Source organism: Balaenoptera physalus, assembly GCF_965194825.1.
Source record: "Balaenoptera physalus genome assembly, chromosome: 1".
In the NCBI taxonomy this organism is placed as follows: Eukaryota; Metazoa; Chordata; class Mammalia; order Artiodactyla; family Balaenopteridae; genus Balaenoptera; species Balaenoptera physalus.
In genome coordinates, this window is record NC_138882.1 from 135568813 (window position 1) to 135585146 (window position 16334).

Sequence of the window (16334 nt, forward strand, 5' to 3'; positions counted from 1 at the left end):
TTTTACAGATGAAAAAAGTTAGCTCTGAGAAGTTAAGCAACTTTCCCAGGGTAAAGTAGCAGTTTTGACTTGAACTTGGAGTATCTTGTTCCAGAGCCTGGATTCCTAATTATTATGGTGAATTGCCTTGCTCTCTTTTCACTGTGAACCATTCAAAAAGGAAATGGTCTAAATCAAAGTTAGCTAACATGCATCGTGCTTCCCTCCTGTTTTCGTGGAAAATATAGTTAATTTGATGCCAAGTCTGATTGCTAGTCTAAATTTAGCACTTTAATAGTAAATATGGATTTACCAGGATTCGAATATGAAATTAAACATATCTATCATCCTAGGTCTAAGTGTTCTAATTTTCAGTGGAGGTATTGTTAGGTTTCATCATAGGATTGTATCAGCCTATCCAAAATGTGTTTCATAGAATTAGTTTCATTGGATATTGATAAGTTTTTAGAGGAAGATAGTGTTTCCAGGTCAAATTGATTTGGAAAATAGTGAGTTACTAAGTTTTAAGCAGTTTTCTTTATTGTGGACCTTCTTAGAACTTTTGATATGCTAATATTCATTGTGACCTTCTGAATTGGAGCCTTCTGTTGGATATAGAGTCATTGTTCCCCATAGTTATTTGGTATTTTCTCTTTTTCACAAGTATCTTGAGAAACTAGAATCCTGTGGAACATATTTTGGGAAACACTTGGTTAGATGATTCAGGATCTGCAAATAATGTCAGTATTTGCTCTTCCTGAGTCTTTTTCATGTAGAGTAGGTACAGCCATTAATATACTGATCAATTTATAATTTTCCATTTACATTTTTCCAGTTGAATACTCTTTTTTGCTTTTTTCTTTTTGACCTTTTAATATTTTTGATATTTGGTTGCATAGGAGTGAGATTGAAACATGTAGTGGAAGATAAAACATCTACCTTATACTTAATTCTGTAAAGCAATTTTACATTATACCATTGTTCAATCTGTGCCACTTTTATCTTCTCCTTTAGAGATATACTATGCCTCTAGTGACTTCACTGTTGAAGGGCACTTTCTGTTTGTATACTTGTTTGTAAATACAGTAAAAATTCCCAGGGCATTCAAATATTTGTTGATTGAATTAAAGAGAGATACCCTATGACTTGTACACCTTTATTTACTTCTCTTACTCATCTTAACCTACTGAATAACCTTATTTTTCACCATTGAAGTCTGATTTTATCTGAATTTCTGAGTCTATTGACCATGTTCGCCATGTTGCCTGGCAAGTTTTTCAACTATGGATTTGAATTGAAATGGAGAAAAACATTATACTTAAAAGATTTCAGGAATCTTTAGGAGGTGAACTAGAAAACTAACCTTTAATTCTTATCCTTTTGGTTAGACATCAGAAGAAATTCTTCAAACCAGTTGCTACAACTTTCAATTTATTCTCAGTCTTTTTTGGAACTGCAGTTTTCCATTTTTTTTCTGAAATAAGTCTAGAATTAGCATGATTTTTCACTTTCATAAGGGTCTCTCTGAATATTCTGTTTTGTTCCCAGCTGTCCTATTTATCCCATTCACTCTCTTTATATTTTGTCACCTGTATAGCTCTGGTATATTTATATGTGATTCCTGTTAATCATAATTTCATTTTGTTTAGACTCCTCAAGTCATAACTTCTTTGTGGTACATTTGTACATTTCTCAGCCTTACTGCCTGGTTGTTAACTACCTTTTTTTCTTATTATTCATTGTTACAGTTGCTGAGAGAAGGCATTTGATTGTTCCAGTTTTTTTGTTTTTTTTTTTTTAATGTATGAGACTAGGTCAGAGATCATGGTATATCTTTGATTTTCTGGCTTTTCGTTAGTTGCTCACTTCTACGTCAGTTGAGTTGTGATGTGAGCGAAAGGCCTGTAGCAAGGTCTGTGGCATATGAGAAAACAGTTGACATCTTTAACGTATATATAAATCCTACCAGTTCTATACCTTAGTTTACACAATTGGTATATTGCTTTAGATACTGTTGTGCATCTTCCTTTTTAATATATATATATATTTTTTAAAGAAATTCACGTTCTTTTTTTATTTATTTATTTATGACTGTGTTGAGTCTTCGTTTCCGTGCAAGGGCTTTCTCTAGTTGCGGCAAGTGGGGACCACTCTTCATCGCGGTGCACGGGCCTCTCACCATCGCGGCCTCTCTTGTTGCGGAGCACAGGCTCCAGACGCGCAGGCTCAGTAATTGTGGCTCACGGGCCCAGTTGCTCCGTGGTATGTGGGATCTTCCCAGACCAGGGCTCGAACCCGTGTCCCCTGCATTGGCAGGCAGATTCTCAACCACTGCGCCACCAGGGAAGCCCCCTTTTTAATATTTTTAAATTAATATTTTTTCTTTAATGATTTTTAGGTTATTAATACATGCTTGATGAAACAATTGAAATAATACAGTATAAAGATGTATATAAAAAGCATCATCTCTCCTACATTTTTTCTGATGTAATTAACATTAACAGCCTAGTGGGCATCCTTGCACACCTTCCTCCTTGTAATATAGGGGCTTAGTTTGTTTTTACTGAAGTTGAATCACTGCATATAGTACCTTGCCATGTTTTTCCTTTCACTCAAAAGTTTATCATGAAATACAAAGTCTGTAGATATCTATCCATGTTCATGTTCCCCAACTTCTTTATTTATGCACACAAACACGTATTTACATAAACCCCCCTGGTAGGTTTCTTTAGGAGAGTGTCCATTTTATTTATTTATGTATTTATTTATTTAATTGTTTGATTTTTTTCTTTGGGGGGGGAGTATAATTGCCTTACAGTGTTGTGTTAGTTTCTGCTGTACAACAAAGTGAATCAGCTATACGTATACATATATCCCCATATCTCCTTCCTCTTGAGCCTCCCTCCCACCCCGCACCCCCCCAACCCCCACCGTCCCACCCCTCTAGGTCATCACAGAGCACTGAGCTGAGCTCCCTGTGCTGTACAGCAGCTTCCTACTAGCTATCTATTTTACACGTGGTAGTGTATATATGCCAATGCTACTCTCTCAATTCGTCCCACCCTCCCCTTCCCCCTCTGTGTCCACAAGTCTGTTCTCTACTTCTGCGTCTCTTTTCCTGTTCTGCAGATAGGTTCATCAGTACCATTTTTCTAGATTCCATATATATGCGCTACTATACGATATTTGTTTTTCTCTTTCTGACTTACTTCACTCTATGACAGACTCTAGGTTTATCCACATCACTACAAATGACCCAATTTCATTCCTTTTTATGGCTGAGTAATATTCCATTATATATATGTGCCACATCTTTATCCATTCATCTGTTGATGGACATTTAGGTTGCTGCCACGTCCTGGGTAGTGTAAATAGTGCTGCAGTGAACATTGGGGTGCATGTGTCTTTTTGAATTATTGTTTTCTCAGGGTATACACCCAGTAGTGGGATTGCTGGGTCATATGATAGTTCTATTTTTAGTTTTTTAAGGAACCTCCATACTGTTCTCCATAGTGGCTGTATCAATTTACATTCCCACCAACAGTGCAAAAGGGTTCGCTTTTCTCCACACCCTCTCCAGCATTTATGGTTTGTAGATTTTTTGATGATGGCCATTCTGACTGGTGTGAGGTGATACCTCATTGTGGTTTTGATTTGCATTTCTCTAATAATTACTGATGTTAAGCATCTTTTCATGTGTTTGTTGGCCATCTGTATGTCTTCTTTGGAGAAATGTTTATTTAGGTCTTCTAGAGAGTCCATTTTATTTATTTATATATTAAAAAAAATTCTTTTTAGCTGGTCTCTCTATCATCTTCTCTCCTTATTAACCCCCTTCTCCCATTAAACATGGTAACCCATGTTAACAGCTTGCTAGGTATTCTTCCATACTCTTCTCCATGCTTATTATTATATACAAATATGTGTGTATGTATCTAAACACACATTCATATGTGTAGTTTTTTATTTATTCCTTTATAAAAAAATGTGATCATAATATACTTCTCCATTGAGCAGATATATGATTTAGCAGTGCAATGTAGACATTTCTTTCAGTCTATTGGGATGACTTAAATTCATTCTTTTTAATATTTGTCTTTTTTATTCATTTTTTTCTTTCGATGCTTTATTATGAATAATTTCAGATATACAAAGAAACTGAAAGATTACCACTATGAGCATTCAAATACTCTCTACCTAGCTTCAATAATTGTTCACATTTTATCGTATTTGCTGTATTTTTCTCTTTATCTTAGTGTTTTATATGTGTGTATATATATATATATATTTTTTTTTTTTACTATTTTTGCCGTACCATTTGAAAACTAGATGTAAGCATCATGACATTTTACCACCAAATACTTCAGCATGCATCTCTAAGAATAAGGACATTGTCTATCATGACCACAATATCATTATCACACCTAAGAAAAATAATAATATTGTTATAATATCTGATACCCAATCCATATTTAGATTTCTCCAGCTGTTCGAAAAATGTCTTCTATAGGTGTTTTTATATTGAATCAAGATCTGATTGGGATTCACTCATTACATTTGGTTGTTTATTTCAGATAATCTAGAAAAGTTTGCCCACCTTTTCTCCCCCTTCCTTTGTACCTGACTTTTTGAAGTGTCTTCCCCAGTTAATTTGTAGAATGTCTCCCATCTCAGTTTTGCCTGATTATTTTCTCATAATGTTATTTAACTTGTTCCTTATACTCTGTTTTTTCTATGAATCAAAAATTAGGTATCAATGCTTGACTAGATTCAGGTTAAACATTTCTGGAAAGAATACTGCAGAGGCATATGAACTTTATATTGTATCACATTAGGAAACATAATTTTAAGTTATGCCACTATTACTGCCACTAAGTTTTGATCACTTGATTGAGATGATGATCTTCAGATATCTCTACTGTAAGGGAACACTTTTCATTTTATTAAGTAATCTTGGGATGATACTTTAAGTAAATATCCTATTTCCCAGCACATAGCCTTTTACCTAGTGCCTTTAGCATTCATTGAGGTCCTTTGCCTATATCAGTTATTACATTGTCGTTATTGCTGATTTCCTAGTTTTATCATTTCTTCTACATTTATTAGCAGCCATTCTTCTATAAAGGAGAACTCATTGTCCTCTCATTTTTTGATGTCATTATGGGCCTATCAATTATTTTTTGTTTAATGTGTTGTAACTAGTCATTTTTCTTTTTGATGCTCAGTTTCTCAAATTTGGCCAGTGGCTGACCATTCAGGTGACTCCTTTGTCCTTTTGACTATTCTTTAAAAATGCCTGCATGTTATTAGTCCAGGGATATAGAAGCATCATACTTTAGTCAGTCATTCCCCCATGATGGATATTCATATTTGCATTATAAATAGTCCTAAAATAAACATTCATGTACATATATTCTTATATATTACTAGGAGACTTTCTTAAACACCTTTGTGAAATTTCTGTATTTATTTTACTTTATTCTAATGTAATTTCCTGCTAATGTAGATATTCCTTCTATTACTAGGAATAGTGCTAAAACAGTGCCATTCTTCCTCCACCCACCTCAGCTCACTTGCATTACAACTGTCATAACACCTTTATTTCCTTCAGAGCACTTATCATTATCTTTTTTTATTTATTAGTTTACTTAATTATATTTTAATATGGGAGCTCTCTGTTAACAAGATCTTATCTTTCTTCTCACTACTTATATCCAGGACTTAGTACTTAGAATTGGCATATAATAGGCACTTGGTAAATATTTGCTAAAAGACTGATTGAATGAATGAATCATTCATTTAGGGAATTTAGGTTGGATAGCCATCCTAAATTTCCCATAGCCTTGGTTTCAAATGTTTTTTTGCCTGTTAATATGCTTCTTATTTTGAATTAAAAACAAATTTCCTCAATGTATACAAGTGTCTATACCTTAGACTTTCTTTTTTCTTTTGTAGAAAACTTTTATTCATGTTGTCATATATTATGTTCTTATTTTAAGACTCGGTTCAGATTACCAAGTATCCTCAGTGTTAAATGTTGGAAATGCCCCAGCCACTGGAGTTGGGAACAGTAAATACTATATAAACAAAACAGTTGAAACCACACAATCCATTGATGAAGTACTATGTACATTAATTTTCCCATGAATAACTGGAAATGTTGAGAGCAATGATTTATACCCACCACCCCTGAACTTATCAGCCAAGATCCAAGAGGCCAGAGATCCCTCGGTGCATCCTAAAATATCCAGTGTTGGGAATTCCCTGGCAATTCAGTGGTTAGGACTCCATGCTTCCACTGCAGGGGGCGTGGGTTCGATCCCTGGTCCCTGGTCCAGGAACTAAGATCCCACATGCCGCAGGACACAGCCCCCCACCCCCCAAAAAAAAGAAGAGAAAAAAGAAAAATCCAGTGGCTTGGGAACTGTGTCCTGAGCATAGATTTTTCTTATATGTAATTATTCTGTCACTTGTGGCACAGTCTTCAGTGTTCCCCTTAAGTTTCAGTGGGTGACTGTGCCTGGGCTGGGTGGTGAGTCAAGTATACCTTAGACTTTGTTTGATTACTAGAAGGACTGTCTAGATTTGTCCTTGTAGTCATAAACAAGTTTTTGTCCCTTTTGGGTGTTTTTCTGAAATAAACAAATTGTAAAATTTGAAAAATAAGGGTTTGTGGAAACATTAGTGATTCTTTTTGAAAATACTTTTTTTTCCCCTGAAATAAATAATGAGCTTCCCATTTGACCTTGCAGATTTACAAATCCTCTTTGGGACCTTATTAGATAGTAGAAATTTTTAGGTAAATTACTCTTGAGTTTCTTGGGTTGTCTTTTATAGTATGGAAACATTCTCAAAATACCCTTGGGAACAATTATTAGGGAATATAATAGTTTCTTTGCAGAGAGATCCAATTTATTTTTAGGTAATAGAATAGATACTTCTTGAATCTAAGGATCTGAAATAACCTGGTTTAGATACAGAGGAATTTTAAAAATTATTTAATTCTCTATAGTATAGTACTTATATCATAGATCTATTATATTAACTGATTTCTTGAATTTTTACATGATTTTTTAATTTAGAGTTGCATGATGTTTGATGTTATCACCATTTTATGTTTCAGAATGTGCCCATTTACTTTTGGCTCACAATGCTCCAGTAAAGGTGAAAAATGCTCAGGGATGGAGCCCGCTGGCGGAAGCCATCAGTTATGGAGATAGACAGATGAGTAAGCAATATAAATTACTATTGTTGATATGTATTCTAAAAATATGATGTGATGCATTTGAGATATTTGTCATTCATCGTAACTTTCCATACTATGAGAAGTTTGCAGTTACTTACAAACTTATATATGAATTATTCATGACTTTTATATATATATAATTACCATATATATTATATATATAAGTGTACCTAAGTAAAAATATATATAGACATACAACATTATATTCGTTTCAGTAGTACAACATATTGATTATTTGTATGTATTGTGAAATGATCACCACAATAAATCTAGTTAACATCTATCACCATACATAGTTACAGTACTTCTATTTTTCTTGTGATGAGAACTTTTAAGATATACTCTTTTACAACTTTCAAGTATGCAGTACAGTATTGTTAACTATAGTCAACATGCTGTACGTTGCATCCGCATGACTTATTTCTTTTATAACTAGAAGTTGGTACCTTTTGACTCCCTTTATCTGTCTGTTCCCTGCACCCCATCCCTGACTGTTGGTGGCTCCAGTTCTTATCTATACTGAGACCTAGCTGTCTTTTGTCTCTCCAGGACTTACTCATAGTTTATACAGATTTTCATTGTGGTATATTTATGTTAGGGTAGTTTTAGGAATTCTATCAGCCTCTTGTCTTATTTTTGTAGCACATTAAAAGGAGGGAAAGAAATAGCAGTCTGTGTTGGTTTGCAGTCTTATCAGGAACTGGCAGTCTTCTTCATTTGGGTCTCAACTTTATATTTCTTTTCCCAACTCGTTAAGTAGATTAACTTCTCTTATATGTTTTCAAAGTGGTCCATTATTTTCCTTTGCAGCACACAGCACACTTCTAAATAACTGTTCAATGTCTTTTCCCTACGCTGTATCCTGATGATATAATCTTTATGAGAACTCAAGTCATGAATATGTTTTCTTATTCATCCTTTCATTTCTGGCTCCTAGAACAAAGAAAATTAAACCTGCAAAGAAAATTTGAGATTAATCAAGAATTAACATTTTTCTGAAAAGTATTATGTTAGGATTTTTATTTACTATAACTCTCCTGAGATGTTCAAAACTTTAAAATATTTTTTTCTTTTAAGAAAGTAATAATATTTGTTGTAGAAAATTAGGAAATTATTGAAGAAAAAAGGAAATAATTTCACCCAGAGAGTTATTATATTTTCTTCTACTTTCTTTTTCTAGTCATGTTACTTTCCTATTTAAAACCCTTTAAAAATTCTTATTCTTAAGATGAAGACGAAAATCTCTAACTTGGTTTATAAGATCTAGTATGATAATGTCACTTTTTAATCTCCATCCTTATCTTGTTCTTTTTTTTTTTTTTAATTAATTTATTTATTTATTTTATTTTGTTTATTTATTTTTGGCTGCGTTGGGTCTTCGTTGCTGTGTGTGGGCTTTCTCTAGTTGTGGCGAGCGGGGGCTACTTTTCATTGTGGTGCGCAGGCTTCTCATTGTGGTGGCTTCTCTTGTTGCGGAGCACGGGCTCTAGGGTGGATGGGCTTCAGTGATTGTGGCTCACGGGCTTAGTTGCTCCACGGCATGTGGGATCTTCCCAGACCAGGGCTCGAACCCATGTCTCCTGCATTGGCAGGCGGATTCTTAACCACTGCGCCACCAGGGAAGGGAAGCCCCCTTATCTTGTTCTTTCCACATGGTTTCTGTATGTCAGCTCTGCTGGCTTTCAGTTTCTCATATTCACATATCCTTCCCCTTCTGCCCCAGCTCCTTATAATTCTTCAGATCTTAGTTCAAGTACAAGGAAGCTTTATCTGCCCGTATACTATGCCAGAATGCTACCTGCCACTTTCATTAGGCAGTAAGCTTCATTTAGAGTAGGGATTGTCTATTTGTCTCTTAAGTACATATCAGGTGCATTGGAAACGTAGTAGGAATGTGCAATTAGCTTTGACATTGAGGAACTCATCTTAGTTGGGGGAGAGAAACTAATGAATATTCTGCAGCATTCTGAAGTATTCACAAAGTACTAGAGGAAAAAAGATGAGGGAGAAAGTAATTTCAGTTTTGGCAAGGTGTTTGGTTTATTTAAGCTGAGTCTCAAAGGATTTTAGGAGTTAATAAGATGGGTAAGGACATTCTAGCCTATGACAGCAGAATACATATAAAGCATGGAAACGTAAAGAACAAGGCACGTTTTAGGGAACAATGTATATTTCAGTGTGGCTCCCTAAATGAGGCTACATGGCAACCATGGTGAAGGGGTGAAGGGTAGTTTTGAGAGATGAAGTTTAATGGTAAAGGAGCCACACTGACTGAGATCTGCTTTATGTGTTTTTCAAGGTTTTAATCTCAATCTTCAGTCACTGTAAAACCTCAGAAGACTTTAAAGCAGGAATTGACATTATTAGATAAGCCCGAAGACTGTTTAATTGAGTAGGGAGGCAAGAGATTTTTAGAAAAACAATCTTTAGAACAAATGTGGTAAACTTGACTTAAAGAAGAACAGTGTATTTAGAAAAGTAAGGGATAGATTAGAAAGATAAATGAAGGAATCTACAGTGGTTGATTATCTCTTGGATACTGGTAGTAATGGAAGGATTCAGAGTAATTCCAAAGCCTTTATCATGGATTAATGGCTATCTCATTAATTAATTGATATACAGAAAATAGGAAAAAGAACAGTATGGATTTTAATTAATTTGGTGTTAGGTTTGTTGAATTTGAGTTTGCTGTAGTATATGCAGGTGGAACTGTACAAGTAAGAAGTAGGAGATAATTAGACTGGAGCACAGATGGAAGTAGAAGGCAGAAGATACACATTTAAGTAATACTTGGAGCAGTAGGGCATAGCTCCAAAAACTTGAGACACAAAAAACTGAAAACTTTAAAAGTACTCTATATGGGAGAAGAAGGAAAGAGAAAGTTAAATTAGTTGTGGTTTTTTGGAGTTCTTCATTTGAGCCTTTGTATGAATTCTGTCTAATATCATCCAAATCCTCTAAAGCTGATTTTATTTACATTATCAATCACTGTTAATAAGATTCTTACAGTATGGGAGTACAAATATTGACCCTCCCCCCAAAATGATGGTAATTTTGTCTAATTGTGTTTTTTTATATAAATTTATTTGTTTAATTTTATTTATTTTTGGCTGCTTTGGGTCTTTGTTGCTGTGGGCAGGCTTTCTCTAGTCGCGGAGCACGGGCTCGAGGCGCGTGGGTTCAGTAGTTGTAGCACACAGGCTCAGTAGTTGTAGCTCGCGGACTCTAGAGTACAGGCTCAGTAGTTGTGGTGCATGGGCTTAGTTGCTCCGCGGCATGGGGGATCTTCCCGGACCAGGGATCGAACCTGTGTTCCCTGCATTGGCAGGCGGATTCTTAACCACTGCGCTACCAGGGAAGTCCCTGTCTAATTGTGTTCTGAGTGTTCGTTTCTGCTTCCACAAGGTGACGTTATTTTTAATGTGAAGTCTCATAGAACAGGAATTTCTTTGCATACATTACTATGCTATATATAGTTGTTGTCACTACGTTTTTAATAATGTTTGGTCATTTTAACATAATTTTCTATTCACTAAATGTCTTCAGTCAATTACAGTATATTTAGTTAATGGAAACTATATGACTTCTGCTTTTCATTGATATCTTTTCTATTTAGGAAATTAATTCTTTTTGTTCTTTATGTCAACAGGGGTCTGTTTGAATTTGAAGGCAAGGTAGATTGAATAAACATTTATTAAAGTATTTGCCTTTATAGTGGAGAAGAATTATAAAAAGAATTCTACTACATTTAGGTAATATCGCTTTGATATTAAAGTTAAGTTATAATGAACATGAAGGTTAACCAGATTCATATAAATTTGAATCTGTAAAGAACCCTAATGTTTATATAGGTCATTGGTTCTCACACTATTTGGATTTTATAGACCAGAAAAGAATTTTATTTAAGGATTGATGTAGAGTAGCTGACTTTTTCATTTTAGCGTATAAGAACTTTAAAAGTACTTTCTTCTGCGATCACAAGTTCATTAAAAAAAAAAAAGACATTTTGAAACCAAAAATAGTAGAAAGAATAGTCCTTAAATTTAAAAAAAGAATATAATTTACAAAGAAAAAAAAATCCACCCTGGTTCCCAGTTTTTTCATTTGGCTGCATATCACTGGAAACTTGAACAGTTGGCCACTGAAATGTAGACTTCTGTTTGGGAACTGCTGACCGAGATCACAGAGCTAGTGTGTAACTGAAACTAGGTCCCATGTTCCCTGACTTTTAGGTCTCATTCTCTTCTGTCCCAAAAGACCTTTAGTAATTTAAACATTGCTCTTTGATTTTTGACTTTTAAAAATACATTGGGATTAAAGTTAGACCTGTGGTTAAAAATAAGTGTAGATTCTACTATTTCTCATATTCTTCCCTGAGCTTTTCCTAATTTGGCCTTTGTGGACAAAACAAATCTGATTTAATAAGCTTTTATTACTGTCTTCTTTCCACATTATTTTTCCCCCAACCTTATACTTCCCTTATCCTTCTGTATTCCACATAGGCATTAAGTAGTTTATGAGTGCATACTGTAAAATAGTAAAAATAATAGTATTTTTATTTGTTTGTATGTATATATATGTATATGAAAACAGGACCAGGAGGAAATCAGCATGTATTGATGTATACATTTTACCCCCTCTGTACATTTTTTCATCTTATTTCATTCAAGGCTAATATTTTCCCTTATTTTAATAAATGTTAGGGATTGATTGATTTTGCTAGTTAATTTTAGACCTTTATTCTAATAAACAAAACTTATACTTACCTAATTGCAGCCACAGTAGTCAGCAATTTATATAGAGCCTCTATAGTAACTCCATGTAGCAGATTTCACTTTATTCTTAATTGACATATGAAAAAAAGAAACTGAAGTTTAGGGAAATTAAGTGTTCCATGTTTATACAGCTAATAAGTAGTAATGCTGTGGTTTGCGCTTAGGCAATTTGTCTAAATCTCCATCTCTTAACTGTTGAGAAGACACTCTGAGGGGTTTCAGGTTTTATTAGAGTCAGAAGTTCTTTTCACAGATAGAATAGGGTTCATTTTAGTATATTTTATGCTGTGTTGGTGGTATGTGAGAGTACAGCCTCAAGTGAAAGAAGAACAGATGCAACTGGTAACAATTGCAGATAATTACATTTTTAGAAAAATAATGTCCAGTGGGATTTTTGAGATCTATCTTTGAGATCATCTTTTAGATCAGTGTTGACAACAGGACACTGCATCATCTGACTGAGATTGGTAATCTTGATTCAGTCACGTAAAGCCTACTGATGATTAAAAACTAGCAAAACTAGTATGAATAAGTTGATGTCGAGGTATCTGTTTTCAGTTTTCCTTGAGGATCATAACAGTTTTGCTAAAGGTATTTTCTAACTTATTCACAGTATCTATATTATATCTCTGTGTAATAAGCCAGTGGTGTTTCCTAGCATGGTGAAATTGTTTTTCATAAATTTTTTCTTGAGGTGTAATTGGCAATCTAGCATGGTGAAACTTATTTTAAATTAAAAAAATTTTTTAAATTTAAATTTTAGTTACAGCTCTTTTAAGGAAGCTTAAGCAGCAATCCAGGGAAAGTGTTGAAGAAAAACGACCTCGATTATTAAAAGCCCTGAAAGAGGTAGGCTAAATTTCTTTGCTGATTTTGCACTAAAGGATAATTGCAAGTTACTTTTAAGCATTTTAAAAATACAGTTTAATTTCTCACTAATTATTAAGGGTCAAGAAATGGTAAAAATCCTGCCTCAATTAAGCAATAATGACATTACAAAATACTCTGATTATGATGTGTAATCTTATGGGAAGCATTATTTGCTTTGATCTTAGATGGCAGATAAAGAATTATTGCTTTCAATAAATTAGGTAAGAGCTCTAAGAAAAAAGGAGGTAAGTCATAATTAATGGCAGTAGTTTTCCCTTGTCCTTTGGATTGAAAGATTTTCTATGAGCTGAAGTGCTACTGCCTTAGGAGCAGTTTGCATTTTCTTTATGTAACAAAACTCTTTTTGTCTCTCCTACTTCATGATGTTAAGAGCTGGGTGTGCTGGCACAGAAAGGGAGAGAGGTTTGTTTTCTGTTGTTTTTTTCCTCTGTATTTTGGATGCGTGAAAGAACTGTGGGAGAAAGATATATCATCATGACTATGTCTTCTTTTAGGTATGCTTTGTTTTTGAAGTCACAAGGGATAAATTTTTTTGACAATATTTGATTAATAGTTCCCTGAACAGTTATAGTCTTTGATGTTTAGCTTCTAATTTGTGAAATAAAAACGTTCTCTATAGGTCTCATATGATGACATATTATTTCAGATTTAGTAAACCTGTGTTATCACTTTATAGAAAAAAAGTTTCTATTGCAGTGGGTGATTTTATTAGACCATTATGAGCCTACACAATAATCATTTTGGAAGTTACTCATTTTTTTAATAACACTTCTAAAGTTATTATTTTTACAATACTACTTATTGTTATGCGAAGTGGAATATTTATTGATGCAAATTTAAATGCCTGTCAGTTTCAGATATGTTCTTATGTGATTAAAACGTTCTTGTAAAATCTAGAGTGGTGTGAGTTTTCCTTTGTAGATATGTGTAGTAATGTCTGCTATTGTAATATAATTTTAAGTAATAACCATATATATTTTTTGGTTCTTTCTCCAACTCCATACATTGAAATTATTTCCTATTCCTGTCTATAGACCTTTAATGATAACAGATTTTTTTTTTAAGCAAAATATTAAGTAGGTATAAGAGCTGTTAACGAAGGTGTGCATTCAATAATTATTCATATTTCATTTCTCAGCTAGGTGACTTTTATCTAGAACTTCACTGGGATTTTCAAAGCTGGGGTAAGACTGTGCTATATTTTACTATAAAATATGTACATATGCAGAAATGCAAGTACAAATATAACTATTATATAGAAATGTTAACATAACAAATATTGCCCTAAGGAAATTAAAATATTTTTCATCATGTTGAATGTAATGGCTATAAAGCCCTATAGTAATACTTAATTATCCTAACCTGGTTAGTAACTTTCATAATTATTATTTTTAAGATTAAAAATTCTCTTTTTTTTAAATAAAATGCCGGTTCAAATATTATAATGATTTAATATAAGGAATTTTCAGAGGGAAGAGAAGAATAATTATGGGATTATTAGATTACTGAATTTAGGGAAGTTTGACATATAGTATTTAGATCCCTGAATGTGAAGAATTTGGTTAACATTAATTGATTTTGTATGTTTTGTCATCTTTCAATCACATTTGCTGCTTTTATTGCATACTTTATAGCCACTGTTTTAACATACTATTTGGTTGCACACTCTTCCACTTATTTATGAAAGACATTAATTCCTAGATATTTTACAGTCATTTATTGATTTACCTTGGCAAGGTAAGTTTTCTCTCCTCCTCATTTTAAACATGAGTCTACTTAGGGAGAAAACTTTCGTGTCCAAATAGGAAGTTTGATCCTAGTGACCTTTACTTTACTAAGTAAACAACTATCCAAACCACTAACTTTTGGGTTAAACATTTTTTTAATGTAATCTATATATAGGTTTGAATATAGTGTGCTTATGTGTGTTTTTTAAAGCATCTGAATTAATCTTTATGATATTAAAGATATTTGAATGCTTATTATCACCAAAATAATCATAAAAATAAATCATAAAGTAATCATAAAAATAAATCAGATACTGACAACTCTAGAAACCACTGTTAATGTTTCATATGAATATTTCAAACTCTTTTCAATGCTTACAAACGTGTGTGTATATACATATATATAAATATAAATGTATATATGTATATATAGCCTCAGCATTAGTTTTTTTTTTAATGGGATCATACTATTATATCATTATGCATTTTGTCACTTTTACTTAATATATCATAGGTATCTTACATTTTAGTTCATGAGGAAGTACTTCATTTTTTTTTTTAATAGCTGCATAATACTGTACAGCATGGGTGATTAAGGTTTTTCTAGTGTTTAATCTCTAAATGTAAAATTTTAATCCCTAAATATAATCAGTTTTTTCTAACATTGTTAACAACTTTAGCTCATCAGGCTAGTTTTGGCCCCATCAAAATCACACATGAGGGAGTTCCCTGGTGGCCTAGTGGTTAGGACTCTGGACTTTCACTGCTGTGGCCTGGGTTCAATCCCTGACTGGGGAACTGAGATCCTACAAGCCTCATGTCATGGCCAAAAAAAAAAAAAAATCACACATGATTTTGTTAACTCTGATAGTCCTTTATGCTCTATAAATTATTCAGAAGTCCCAGTGTTCTAGAATACTGAGAGAAAAAAAGGTTTGTAATAGCACTGTATAATAAAAGAGGTCTAAGTTAGATTGGTCTAAAGCCTGAGTACTGTTTTTTCATCCTGTTTTTTTCTATCTGTAAAGACCCCAGTCATTCTTGGCGATCCTAAACTGAGGTTGTCCCTTGAGTGTACTGGCTCTTTAATTGATTGTCTTAGTAATTGTTAGTGGTTTGAATTCTAAGATAGTCACTTTATGTTGCTGAGCAAAATGTTCTAAAATATTTTAAAAGTGACATTTCAGTTACATGAAGAAATAGAAATGGATGTAATTACTCTAGAAATTGTGCATATGATCTATAGTTATAAACACATTATAAATGTTGCATAATCAAGTTCATTATGCAACCACTGAGGTACTTGTTTAAAGTATTGCTTCTTTGAGAACTTGACTTTGATGCAAAAAAGTCAGCCCATCTGTTTCATTGTTGATAAAGGTTTTTACTGATTTCATGTCAAATTATTAGCACCTGATGGTTAAATGTCATCTATAATTTTAAAAACTAAACTCATTGGCTAGATTTAGCTTAGACACTTCGGATTAAAAAAATTGGATAATCTCTATTATTTGATTTGATTATCAAGCTTTTTTCCAGAGTTTAGGCATGGTTCCTCCCCTTGTTAAAGCCCCTAATATTTAAAAAAAAGGCAACCCAGAAATAAGGGGAAGTTAAGAAATATTGAGGTCTGGCATTAAGTTTAATTTAGAGGTAGTGGAGCCCACAAACTCTACTCTTTCTCCTTCAGTGTTTGGCTGAAAATAGCCTTAGACT

At 33.5% G+C, this 16334-nt stretch overlaps 1 protein-coding gene across 3 annotated transcripts in view; it reads left to right on the forward strand.

Annotated features, from left to right (window-relative positions):
* Positions 1–16334, forward strand: part of ANKRD13C (ankyrin repeat domain 13C) — an 82119-nt gene that overhangs the window by 26833 nt on the left and 38952 nt on the right. For all 3 annotated transcript variants that reach the window (XM_082420503.1, XM_082420502.1, XM_082420504.1), the window contains exons 3-5: positions 7103–7207; positions 12764–12849; positions 14030–14075. In XM_082420503.1, coding sequence (XP_082276629.1) covers positions 7103–7207; positions 12764–12849; positions 14030–14075 — 237 coding nt within the window. The remainder of the gene's footprint in view (positions 1–7102; positions 7208–12763; positions 12850–14029; positions 14076–16334) is intronic.